General features: G+C 42.9%; 1 protein-coding gene across 2 annotated transcripts in view; it reads left to right on the top strand.

Annotated features, from left to right (window-relative positions):
- Positions 1 to 12,732, top strand: part of SERPINE2 (serpin family E member 2) — a 58,405-nt gene that overhangs the window by 41,002 nt on the left and 4,671 nt on the right. For both annotated transcript variants that reach the window (NM_001434486.1, XM_070269215.1), the window contains 3 exon segments: positions 2,323 to 2,520; positions 9,333 to 9,531; positions 11,191 to 11,291. In NM_001434486.1, the coding sequence (NP_001421415.1) occupies positions 2,323 to 2,520; positions 9,333 to 9,531; positions 11,191 to 11,291 (498 nt within the window).

Genomic DNA, 12,732 nt, shown 5'->3' with positions numbered 1-12,732 from the left:
GGGTGGGTGGATGGATGGGTGAGTGGATGGATGGATGGATGGGTGGATAGATGGATGGTTGGGTGGATGGATGGGTTGGGTGGATGGGTGGGTGGCTGGATGGGTGGGTGGGTGAGTGGGTGGGTGGGTGAGTGGGTGGATGATGGATGCATATTTATGGCAGTCATTGATGGCAGTTCCCCCATGTGCCTCCTTGCCTCTAAACTATTCACTTCGTACCTTTCTCTCCCCTCTATTTTTATTTCTTCATGCTTCCTTATTATATCTTAGTCCTACCAGTGGCAACCAGAGGCTTTATTTACTGCAGAAAAACAGGGCTGAAGAGATTTCTTCAGACACTTGGTGAGGACTGACTGTATGCTGAACATAGAGCTAGGCATGACAGAAAAATGAATGACAGGGTCTTTGCTCCTGTGCAGTTCATGGTTCCGTTGGGGGAGACAGACACCTTAAATTTGGCTAGAATAAAATACCACGGTGTAGTGGTTGTGCTGAGCATTGGGCTTTTTGGAAACTTCTGGGAGGTCGGGAGGAGGGTCAGAGGAGGCAGAGGACCACTGAGCTATGTATCAAAGGCAAGTAAGGGTTGGATTGGGTAGTGTTCCCAGCAAAGGCAAGAAACATTCACTATTGAGGAATCAACGCTAAGGAGCTTGCTATCGCTGGCGCACAGAGTTCTAACTTCCTCTTGGCAGAGGCCCGCCTTGTACTGACTGAATGATGGCTATTTATAGCTTGTGTATTTTCCTTCCAGATCTCGCTGTAAGATGGCGTTGGTGCCCCCTTGTGGAACTAACGAGCATTGATGAAACTGCCTTACTCAGCACCCTGTGGCTCAGGGGAACCCCCTGATGTGCCGTTTTTTTTTTTTTTTTTTCTTTTACCGTGACTTATTTAAACGTTTGTTTATTGTACATCAGAATCTTCTAGAGCATCATTTAAAAGGACGTAAAGCTCTCTCTGCTGAAATAGACATTCTTGCTTCTTCAGAAACCATTGTTTTTACTTTCACCATTTAATGTCTTACAACTTGCATTTGTATTATGCACTACTTTTTTTAATATGCCTGGGCTAAAAGCTACATTGAACTCATTTTTAATAGCTTTGTGTATTGGTGATCGCTCTTTACACACCCACACAGCTGAACCTGCAAACACTGAGCAAAAGAAAACTAAATGAAAAACCAAAGCTTCAGGCACAGACGGCACTTCAGAAGGGTCTTCGTGACTTCACAAGAGCATCGTGAAACTCTAGCAGTTGTACTTGCTCCTTTCCTCCCGACACAAACAGGATGGACCACCCCCAACATCTTGTGAAGAGCGTTTTCCTTCACAATTAGGAGTTCTTCTAGGACTGTCTCCATTTCTTTTTGTCTCTGTAATATTTGCACCGAGCTCAATGGCTGACCCATAAATATAGATACCGGTTTTAGTTTCAACTCTCCTTTAGCCATGAGGTCTTCTGATAACCAGGGATTCCAAACTAATGCTCAACATTCCTAAAATCTTAGGAGAAATTAAGCATTTACCTTTGGTATCTTTGCACAGGCTGAAGCGTTCATTTAGTTTTCACTGGGATTCAATCAACCCAGTGGTTAAAAACAAAACAGCAACTGCTTTTTCTTGTGCTGACCAAAACCCCTCACTGGCAGTCATACATGTCCGTGATTAGCAAAAATAGGGAAATTAATTATTAATTAATTACAGCTTACTTGGATGAGTAGAATTTTCTAAAACATGGGGTTTCTAGGGAATTAGTTATAAAAGAATTTCTTGGTGAAAAGTTTGTTAACGCCTAAATAGAAGATCTCTAAAGTCTTTTCTGGTTCTCTGATTTTTAACTTATTTTCAGCTTTAATTTTTAGTGAGGAAAAAAATTATAAGGTACAAAAGGGTGTTGTAAAAGTTTTGTTTTTAATCTTTTAAAAATTCCTCTGATTTTTTTTTTTAGAAATCAATTTTTTTCCTTTATTTTTTGGTGAGGAAGATTGGCCCTGAGTTAACGTCTGTTGCCAGTCTTCCACTTTTGTTTTTTCTCCCCAGAGCCCCAGTACATCGTTGTGTATTCTAGTTGTAAGTCCTTCTAGTTCTTCTGTGTGGGATGCTGCCTCAGTGTGGCTTGATGAGCACTGCATAGGTTTGTGCCCAGCATCCAAACCAGCAAACCCTAGGCCACTGGAACAGAGCACACGAACTTAACCACTCAACCACGGGGCGGCCCCAGCCTCTGATTTTTCATTCTGTGTGATCCAACAGCTGCCTCTTGCCCTCAAACAGACCGCCAGTCCTGAGTTTCTTCCTTGTTTGTTCTTTGACTTCACAGGTATGATCGACAACCTGCTGTCCCCAGATCTTATCGACGGTGTGCTCACCAGACTGGTCCTGGTCAATGCGGTGTATTTTAAGGGTTTGTGGAAATCTCGGTTTCAGCCTGAGAACACGAAGAAGCGAACATTCGTGGCCGCTGACGGGAAGTCCTATCAAGTGCCGATGCTCGCCCAGCTCTCCGTGTTCCGCTGCGGTAAGTTCCCGCCTGGCGAGGCTCCGTTCTAGAATGTGCCAGCCGCAGAAAGGCCCCTGAGTGCTTTCACTCGTTCAAGCGTGAATCTGACTTTCAATTTTTTAATAAGGGGAGGGCAGGGGCTGGAGGGGCAGGGTTTTTTAAAAGCTCACGGGTAAGTCTTTGTATTACTGAGAAAGGTTATGTATTAATATATAACACATACAGACTTTCAGGTTGAAAATTTAAAGATGAAAGGACAGTTCAAAATAAGAAATGTCAGTGGGCGTTAAATATATAGAAGCATTATCAACTCATCATTAGCAATCTTATATTACCAAATTAAAAATAAAAGGAAAAATTAGATTGCTTTTCCATTTACCAGATTAGCAAAAATCACAGAGATCGACAAAACCCAGTCGTGGCTCTGGTGTCAGAGGGAGGGAGCGCCCTGAACACTGGTGGTGGGGAGAGCCCTGGTCTGGGGGACTTCCGGGGAACCCTTCCCCATCAGTCCCATACCGGGAATTTATATCATGAAGATAATCAAACACCAGCAAATAAACAGAAGCCAGATATCTACATACAGTGGAACACACATGATAATTAGGTTTAGATTTACATAAGTAGAAAGATTACACAATATATGGTTGATTTCAGAAAACAAGTTACAGAACAGCAGATGCTGATTCATCTCATTTACGTAAAATACTTTCCATATATTCATACGTCTGTGGAGACATGCCTTGGAGGATGTTCAGTAAAATGTTAACAGTAATAGTATTTCCAATGATTATTTTTCTTTATTTGAATTTGAAATTTTTTGAAATAAGCATGTATCAGTTTTATAATCGGGAAAAATAATGACCCATCCCTGTTACCGTTGACACAGCATAGATAACTAAGTCTGGCGACTGTTTTTTCAACCTGGTTTCATTTGAAGCACTTGTGCTCTGATATAAGTTAATCTTTTTCCTGTGTAAGCTAGCCTTTCTGTCTCCAGTCTCTATCTGGACGTGTCTGTCCCAAGTTATTACCTTTGCGAAATATATGTTCAGTTTTTTTTAAGAAAAATGTAAGCACTGTTCACCATTTTGCCAGCTGCCTGATTTTTCAAATTAAGGGACGGCTCAGGTGAGGTACACAATGAACAGTCACTTTCCTTCTTGCTTGTCATTCATCAAGCTCAAGCTTCTGGGTAAAATTTTGTCATTCACTCAATAAAATTCTTTTAAAAGATAATAGGTATTTAAAAATCCTGTGGAACGGTATCGTGCTAAGGAACTGAAAATAATAAAAGGCTCTTTTTGCCCATAAGTCCTTCTCAGGTTGTATTGCCCAGGAAGACTTCATCACAATGCCAGCATGGTCCCCAGCTCATATCCAAAGCAAAGCTATTTTATTTTCAGTCAATCTTTGTACCCTTTCTGCATTCTAATAAAAGAAAAAATGAAGGGGCCTCAATTACTGTATATTTCTGTTGCTGAAAAATAGACAAGTCAGTAGTTAAGGATTAAAATGCAAGGATTTCGTAGACATTTCCCTGAAAGATTAAAATGTTTGTTTTTATAGGAATGTAACATGCTTGAGCATATAGGATGTTCTCGGAGACGGAGTTACATCTCCGGGTAGCTCTTCAATTAAGAACTGATGTGTCTTAGAATATATACATGTGTGTTTTATAAAAAGTCATGCACAAATCCATTCTTATCATCAAAGATTCAAAGTCTACAGAACTACGCTGTGCTGGCTATCTTCCTCCACCTCCCCTGCTTCGTGCCCTCCCTTCTCTACCCTCTTCCACCCTGTTCTGAGCCCCCAGGAGGCGGCATCAGTGGGCTCCCTTGCCCTCTGGCATCATCTTGGGTTGGCTAGTGGGATGAACCAGCAGGTGATGGGGTAAGGGTGGAGATGGGTTGGGACATTGACTTCCCTGCCCTCTCTCTGAAGTCACCAGGGCCACTGCATCCTCCACCAAAGGTCTCAGCTCCTACCAGCACGGTGTGCCCACGAGCTCTTCTCTCTGGGTCACCATTGCCTCCCCTCACCCCTCCCAGCCTAAGGATGATCATCGTGTTTGTAGCCCAGGGTACTGTCCTTAATGGTATCTCTGTGCTCTACCCATGCTTTATAATTTCCTTCTTAAACTCCACTTAAATGACCGAATTTGGTGTCCCGTCCATTTCCTGTTGAATTCGGCTGTTCTGAATTCAGAGCAGAATGTGGAAGTCTCCTTCTCTGCACCATTCTCATTCCCTCTCAAGCAAATGGTCAACAGTTTGGTGTCGTCCTTCTTGCTCTCCTTTCTTGCCTGTCAGCTGGTCTTCCTGATAATGGGAATTGGCACCCAGCTCCTTTCACTGGCCATGTGGCAGAGGACGAGGGTGTCGTATGGTCCCTGGTTTCCCACTTTGGGCAGCAGGACAGCTTGTCTTGTTGGGGCTGTGAGGAAGCACAGCCGTCTGTGGTGGGTCCAAGCGGGCATTCGTTTTCATGACTGCAGACCGCTTAGCTGGTCACCCATTTTCCACCTGTCTCGTCACAGTCTGGCCAACACGACCACCAGGGCTTATGGATAGGCAGTCCCAGCTGAGGTGGGCCAGGCTGCCGGGAAGCACCACCTGCTCTGCCCAAACTCACTCACACAGCCTCCAGTGCCACCTGTCGAAGGTTTCCTGGGCCTCACCAAGCCTCACTGTTCTTGGTCACTCTGCCGAAACATCGCCTTTCCACTTGTCTCTCTTCCTTACTTTTCCTCCAAGATGTCATCAGAAGATTCACTTAGTAATATTAAGGAGAGAGGGTGAAAAATTAAAGAGGAAAACTGTTCTGACTTAACATCCCATAAAATAGAAGCACCTTGAGGATAGAAACTTTTCTATTAGAAAAAAAGGCTTAAGATTTTTTTTTAGTAAAAGTATATTTCATGCTCATTGCAAAACCCTCGTATACAACAGTATATAAGGAAGAAAGTAAATGGTCCCCTGTAATCTCATTTCCCAGCATGAATACCCTTATTAAGTCCTAGGTATATGTGCTATGGATAGACACATCCATATATGTTCTATGGATAGATGAAATATGTCTGTGAAACGTTTTTGCATAAGTAGGATTACACTGTAATTTTGGTTCTATAATCTGCTTTATTCATTAGACAGTATATCATGGAAAACGTTTTATATCAATTTATGTGGATCTACTTGATCCTTTTATCAGCTGCATAATATTCCCTGTTATAAATGTATCATAATATCCTATGGGTAGCCATTTACTTTTTTCCCATAATAAACACTTCAGTGAGCATTCTCATACATAAATTTTTAGATACCGTGTCAGAACTTATAAAGCTAATTTCCTTGAAGAGAAATTGCTGAGTCCAAATTGTTACAAATTTTGTTTTTATGGTTACGAATAGACTTGAGAGCCTTTTTTATTCTGAAAAGGCCCATAAGGAATTCCAGATGCAGAGAGATATATATGAATATACAGTATATTTTCAGCTTCCACTCTCCTCTGAGCTTCCAGCGCATACCTACCCACCCATCCATGTTACTTCTCTGCTTGGTTGTTAGTAAGTTCTAGTTCCATGGATAACTGTGTTATTGCCCTCGCCAGTCTTGTTCCCTCCCACCACCCTTGTGTTCCTTAGCTCAGCAAATGGCACCATTACTCTCGCAGCTGATTAAGCCTGCCCCAGGCTCTCCATTCTTTAACGTCTGGGAAGTAGACTGAATATTCTTTAACAAGATTGATTTCTGGAGTACATAAAAATGTGAATGAAGCGGGTTCGCTCATTCTAAAAAGAAGGAAAGAGATGAAAAGGGGAAAAGAAGTCTTTTCTCCTAGATGAATGGTGATCAGCAAAACCTTTAATGAGAAATGATAGGCAAAGAATCAAGTATTAAAAATATGGAGAAGATGTAGAACTTTCTTTAAGCAGCAGGGTGGGCATGATCCGTTCTTTCTGAAAGCCCATCATTCCTACTTCAAGTCCTACACAGGAGGCAATGACTAGGCTCAGGGAAATGTCAAGAGCTCTTCTCAGCCTGTAGAATCAGAAAGAATATTTTGAATGTTTCATCACAGCAAAACTTAAAGATAAAAGTCTAATTACTTCCTACTTCAAGTCGCTTTATGGATTGCCTAAGCTCTTAAGGAACTGTTCAGCCTATCCTTCAGTAGAAACTGAAATATATATTTGGAAAAAAAAAATAGATCTACTGCATGTAGTAGTCTGTATTGTAGGCTGAAGTGCAGAGGGTTTGGGGGAAAGTTGACAGTGGCTGGGTGCAAAATGGCTAGCAGTTATCCATATTACCGAGCAGTCAATGCATCCAGTCAAGGAGGATGAACTGGTGAAAACAGAGGCTGTCCCCCGACCTCAAACAGCCCAGCTCATAATTTTTCATGATTTATAACCCCATCCTTCTTATCGGAACAGTAAACACTTCTAGTTCACAGCTAACGAATGCCTCCAGGTCCTTCTTTCATGCCTTGGAGTAATCGTTTATTAACCACTTCCCAAATTCCACAGTTTCTAAAGATTAGCTCTGCCAGAGAAGGACCTGATGTTTTCTTTGAGGATTAAAGGGCTCATTAGGAAGTGATATTTTTTCTGACTTTCCCATTGATTTTTTAGTATCTACTGAGACCATTTTATCATGCAGGGTAAAAGTAAAGTCGAAGAGTCCTATCCTTGATTCTGAGGCAGCCCCAAGACGGAACCAGGCCAGAGGGAGTGTGCACATATGTCCTGCTCTGGGCCAGCTGCCTGGGTTCCTGAGCAGCCTGCCGGCCAGTGGGACAACATGGAGCAGTATACACCGAGCTCTCCACCCATCGCCCACAGTTTCTTCCTTAAGAGGAAACTGTCATGTCGTCCTGTAGTGTCATATATCCTGATAGCTTCATTATTTTTATCATATTTTATACTGTGTTCATTATGTAACAAAATTCACCGTCTCTCTCTCTCTGTCTTCAGTCCCTCCCTCCCAACCCCCATCTTTGGGGAACAGGCTTATTGAAGTTCCCCCTGTCATGCAGTGGTTGGCAAAAGTTGTCGCCAAAGAGAAGAGAAATGAAAATCATGAGAGAAACTCACTCTCTCTTTTCTCTCTTTTTTTTTTTTGAGGAAGATTAGCCCTGAGCTAAACTACTGCCAATCCTCCTCTTTTTGCTCAGGAAGACTGGCCCTGAGCTGACATCCGTGGCCATCTTCCTCTACTTTATATGTGGGACGCCTACCACAGCATGGCGTGCCAAGTGGTGCCATGTCTGCACCCAGGATCCAAACCAGTGAACCCCAGGCCACGGAGAAGCGGATTAACCACTGCACCCTTGGCCAGCCCCTCTCTCTTTCTTAAATATGTTGTCTTTCTAGTTCATTCAGAGGAGGACAAGGAAGGAGCCAACATTCTTGGGCCCCACCATGGGCCAGGCCCTGCTAAATACCTTACATATTTTTCTCATTTAATCATCACAACAGCCCTGTGTGCTGCACACTTTTAATAATATCCCTGAAATCTCCATTCTCCATACTAGCAGGCACCCAGAGGTTAAGTAACCTCACCAAGGTCCCCAAGTTCTTAAAAAGTTTAAAGTGTTTAATAAAACATTTCAGAAATCCACCATAAATCTGGAAATGCTGGTCTTCTAGTCACCTAGTTAATTTTTATAACTATTTCATGCCTTGTGGAAAGGGTTCACAGGATCCTAAGGCAAGCTTGGTGAAGACTCTCCCCGGGGAGTTGATAGCCTCTCTGGGCCCCGTATCCATGCACCAGGCTCCTGGCCGGTGCCCTTCAGGACTGTGCTTTCACCCACCCTAATCAAGAGTGCTCAGCTGTGATGCTCAGTTGCTAAATGTTTTGACTATTTTACCTGGGATCAAAGGGCTCTCTGATCACATTAGTTTGGGAAACCTGGGGATAACTAGAATTAAACAGTTCTTTACTTCCGAATGTCTCAGAGCCTTTATAGCGCTGGTGTCTATGAATCTGCAAGAAGCATCAAGTGTCCGGTGCTTCCTAAACTTGCTGTGATATGGAATCTCTTTTGTCGACAGAGCATCTTGCAGGTTGTGTGTTCTCTAGACAACCAACATTTTCAGAAATGCTGGTCTAAAGCCTTCTTGGGTGTTCATTAGTATGCACAGGTACCATAAAGTGTCTAAAAGCCCTAGTGAGAGTTACTGAAATGGGTGAAGACTGAGCAGGGAGTCAGGCTAGTGAAGTAGGAAGATCATCTTTGGTGTTAGCATACTGAGCCAGAGTCCAAGCACTCCACTTCTTAGCCATGTGTCCCTTGGCAAGTTAGTTAATTTCTGTAATTGTAGCTCCCCAACTGTAAAATGGGGCTGCTGACCTCGTGGGGCGCTGTAGATTCTAAGTGTGTTGAGTGGTTGACATGAGCCTAGCGCATGGATGCTGTTTATCCCCTCTTTTCAGTAGCACACATAGGCTCAGCCAAAAGAATTACACTAAGGCAGCTCAAATTCATTCCTTTATTCATATGCTAAGGGTCAACTTCTTGCAGAGCACTGTATTCTAAGCCTTATGATCTACTTAAATTCTACTCAAAAGAATTAATGTAAATTTAGTGACACCCAAAGGCATTCTGTTGACATGTCTAGACTGAAAAAAGGGAATTCTTTGCCAAGAAGGAAGAAAATAATTATCCTTTTCGTTGTCCTTCTAAGGAAGCATTACTTGGAAAAGGGAAGTTTTCTAACTGAGTTTCTGTCTTCCCTCTCAAGCTACCTGGTGATCAGAAACCACTCATGCCACTTCTGGAAGTCATCAAGGATACACTGAACCTGCCTCTGATTTCTTTAGGGTCTACAAGCACCCCCAGTGATTTATGGTACAACTTCATCGAACTGCCCTACCACGGGGAGAGCATCAGCATGCTGATCGCACTGCCCACGGAGAGCTCCACGCCCCTCTCTGCCATCATCCCTCACATCAGCACCAAGACCATAGACAGCTGGATGAGCACCATGGTGCCCAAGAGGGTGCAGGTCATCCTGCCCAAGTAAGTAGCCCCTTTCCCTGAAAGAGAACACAAGGGGGGATGCTCAGTCCCTGGGAGCAGCTGTGTCAGATACCAGACCACATGAGGCTACAACATGGCGCATCGTGAAGCCCATTTTATTTTGCAGAAATTGCATGGTGGGAATACCAGGCTGTGCTTTTGTAAAAGCTTTTTTTCCCCAATCCCTGTGCCTCTTATATGGCAGGATAATGATAAGGGGGAAGGAGAGAAGGCAGCCTGGCCTCTGAGCCTCTACAGGACCACAAGCTCCCGTGCCACTGCAAGGGCTTTTAACACACCTCCCTCTGTTCAAAAGACTGAAAAACACATGCGTATCATCCTATAATATGGGGAAAGTACAATAAAGTTTAGTAGCACTCCTCACATTTTGATAAGGAGTTTTATTTTTGTTACTTCTTAAGTTTTAGCTGGGAGTTGCTGAAGACTGAGGTCCAAAAGCTGGGTGGTAAGGAAATATGTTGAAACCACCCAGTAGAATTCTTGCATTAGAATCTAGGGCAGTCTTTCTGCCCATAGATACTTTTATTCCCTAAAAGTATAATCCAGATGGAATTTGAGCTGTTATGACCTGAAACTAAGGGAAAACTAATCCCAAATTCTGTCCGAATCCTCAGTTTTCTCACAGGTCAGAGAATGCCTTGCCCAGATCTGTGAAGGAGGCAAGGAATGTCCCCTTTCTATGAACTTTTCAACCTTTCTGCCAGTATCCAGGGCTGTTCACTACCCTCAGTGGAGGTGGAGATACCTCCTATTCTAATAGCTGTTAATTCTCCAGTCACTGAGTTAAGTAATTAGAGGTGTACATTCATAATAAGTATTAGTAATCCTCCCAAGATTATTTTTTATTGTAAAATAAGCCTTCACATAGGCAATGCTTGATATAAATGAATAAGATCGTGACATTGTAGGTAAATTACAATTATAATGGTAAATTACCCTTATTATAGCCCATCTGTGATGAGAATACACTCCCTTGGCTTTGTTGCTCTCCCACAGGATGTGATAAAATCTAGTAAAACATCCTCTGATGACAGGGTTAATGACTGACTTTTACATATGTACAGCTGTAAGGCCAGATAGCCTACAGATATCAAGAAACCCATATAACACCCGCATATAACACCATGCCACCTACTCCTAATGTTTGCCTCTGTTTTAATAGATGCTTTCAGAATCCCAACATGAACTGGCAGGAATGTATCTCCTCTCTTTTGACCATTCCCAATCCCAGTAAGGATAGTGGTTCTTTCAGCAGCCAAGGTGATGGCTCTTTGCTTGGACGTGGGGAAGAACTGCGGATATTCCAGAATCCCAGACACTTGTCAACACCCTGCATCTCCCTGTTAATAAGAGGAGGTGCTTCCGTAGATCTTCCTAGGTGCTGGAATGGGGAGCCTGTTGCCCGTGAGGTGGAAAATGTTCCTACTTGCTCTTACTACGTGCTGCTCACTTTGCCAGCTAAGTATCTGAGAAATGAGTTGTTCTCTACTTACCTGGTCCTTGAATCTTGGGATTACAATTTAGCTTGGTGTTCCGAGCATACTTAAAAAAGAATCTTTGTGAACATGTTCCCACTGGCACTGATTATATCATTTACAGTTTAATGATTTTCCTCTCTGTTTTCTGCTCTCATGCTAGGTTCACAGCTGTAGCACAGACAGATTTGAAGGAGCCGCTGAAAGTTCTTGGCATCACCGAGATGTTTGAGCCATCAAAGGCAAATTTTGCAAAAATAACAAGTACGTTCAATTTCAAATTTGTTCTTAAACTTAAAGATTATGTTACAAACTGAGTTTCCGATTTGTTCTGAAAGAAAAGGTCAAAATTAGGAATGCATTGCCCTAAAACTCTCCACGATTTAATTTGCTATATCACCAAATGCTGCTCTTGATCCTTAACCATTTAAATCAGCATGTCATTCATCTCTACATTTCACAGGTACATTTCACGGGAAGCCCAATTGACTCCACACAAAGAAGCATTTCATGTATTTTCTCTATTACCCCAAAATTTGACTCTTAATTAGATATTAGTCCTTTTTCCAAATGCAGACTTTTCCCCTGTGTTTGAAAAATCAAGATTTTTAAGCTCTCAGATACTTGCTTACTTCCATCAAACAGCAGGCATGCGCTATATCCAGAATGTGTTTTGCCATTTCATGCTCATTAATTTGAAATAATATAAATTCAAAGGAGTCTGATTAGAACATTTTTTTGCCAAAGCATCTGGGACACAGCTAGTAGTACAGCCGCTCATTTGCCAACATATGTGCCTTTTCCTAGGGTTATTTTGAATGATCAGTCCCTCATCTTTTTCATTGAGACCACAGCAACCTCCTGCAAAGAAAATCATGACTTAAACTTTATTTGTACTCCATTTTGTAATATTCACCTTTAGTGATAAGAAATTAATTCCTTACCAACCTCAGTTGCCCGTGGGTGAACACCCGAGTGTCGTCCTGGGCATAAACACGACGCCCCTCGTGAAATTGCCGCTCCATGGATGTTCTGGTACTCTCATCCTCTGCTAATCAAACTCTCATCCCCTGTCCAGCAGCATTCGCATCCCCTGGAGCTTGTTTGAAATGTGTGGTCTTGGGTTTGACCCAGACCTACTGAATCAGAATCCATTTTAACACGATTCCTCAGCCCCATGAAGTTCAAGAAGCACTGTTTTAACCTGCACTTTCTGCTTCCGGTTATCCTCTGTAGCCTAAAGACTAAATAGGTAGTGTTCCCAGGGAGTTCACAGGTGTTCAGAGGGAGGACCAGGCACGGGAAGTTCTCCTGAGATGTTCTTTTTAACCCTGCAGGTGACTTGGGCCCTGCAAAGGTGACTCATTCACCATCGGTAATAGTAGAGCTGAGCATCAGTGCAATATAAAACCAGACGACACAAAAAGCACTTTTTCCCTTTGCCTCCAGAGCTTTGTCCCGTCAAGGCTAACATTAAGTTCCGTTTGCATTCTCCCTGCAAGCTGCCTGCAGGGGGTATTGCTTGAGTGGTGAGGATTTGCTGAGAAGTGAATTCCCTAGAAGGCCCCAGAGGCACAGCTGCGTTTCTGAGTCCCGCCCTCCACAACTGTCTGAACTCGAGACTCTTCTCTCACTAATAGCCCAGAACAGATGAGTGGCCTCTGTTGTGACAAGCCAGCACTTACTCTGCCACTAACTAGCCATG

Source organism: Equus caballus, chromosome 6 (genome assembly GCF_041296265.1).
Source record: "Equus caballus isolate H_3958 breed thoroughbred chromosome 6, TB-T2T, whole genome shotgun sequence".
Lineage (NCBI taxonomy): Eukaryota > Metazoa > Chordata > Mammalia > Perissodactyla > Equidae > Equus > Equus caballus.
Note: the sequence above shows the minus strand (reverse complement) of the source record. Positions and strands in the feature narration are given on the sequence as shown.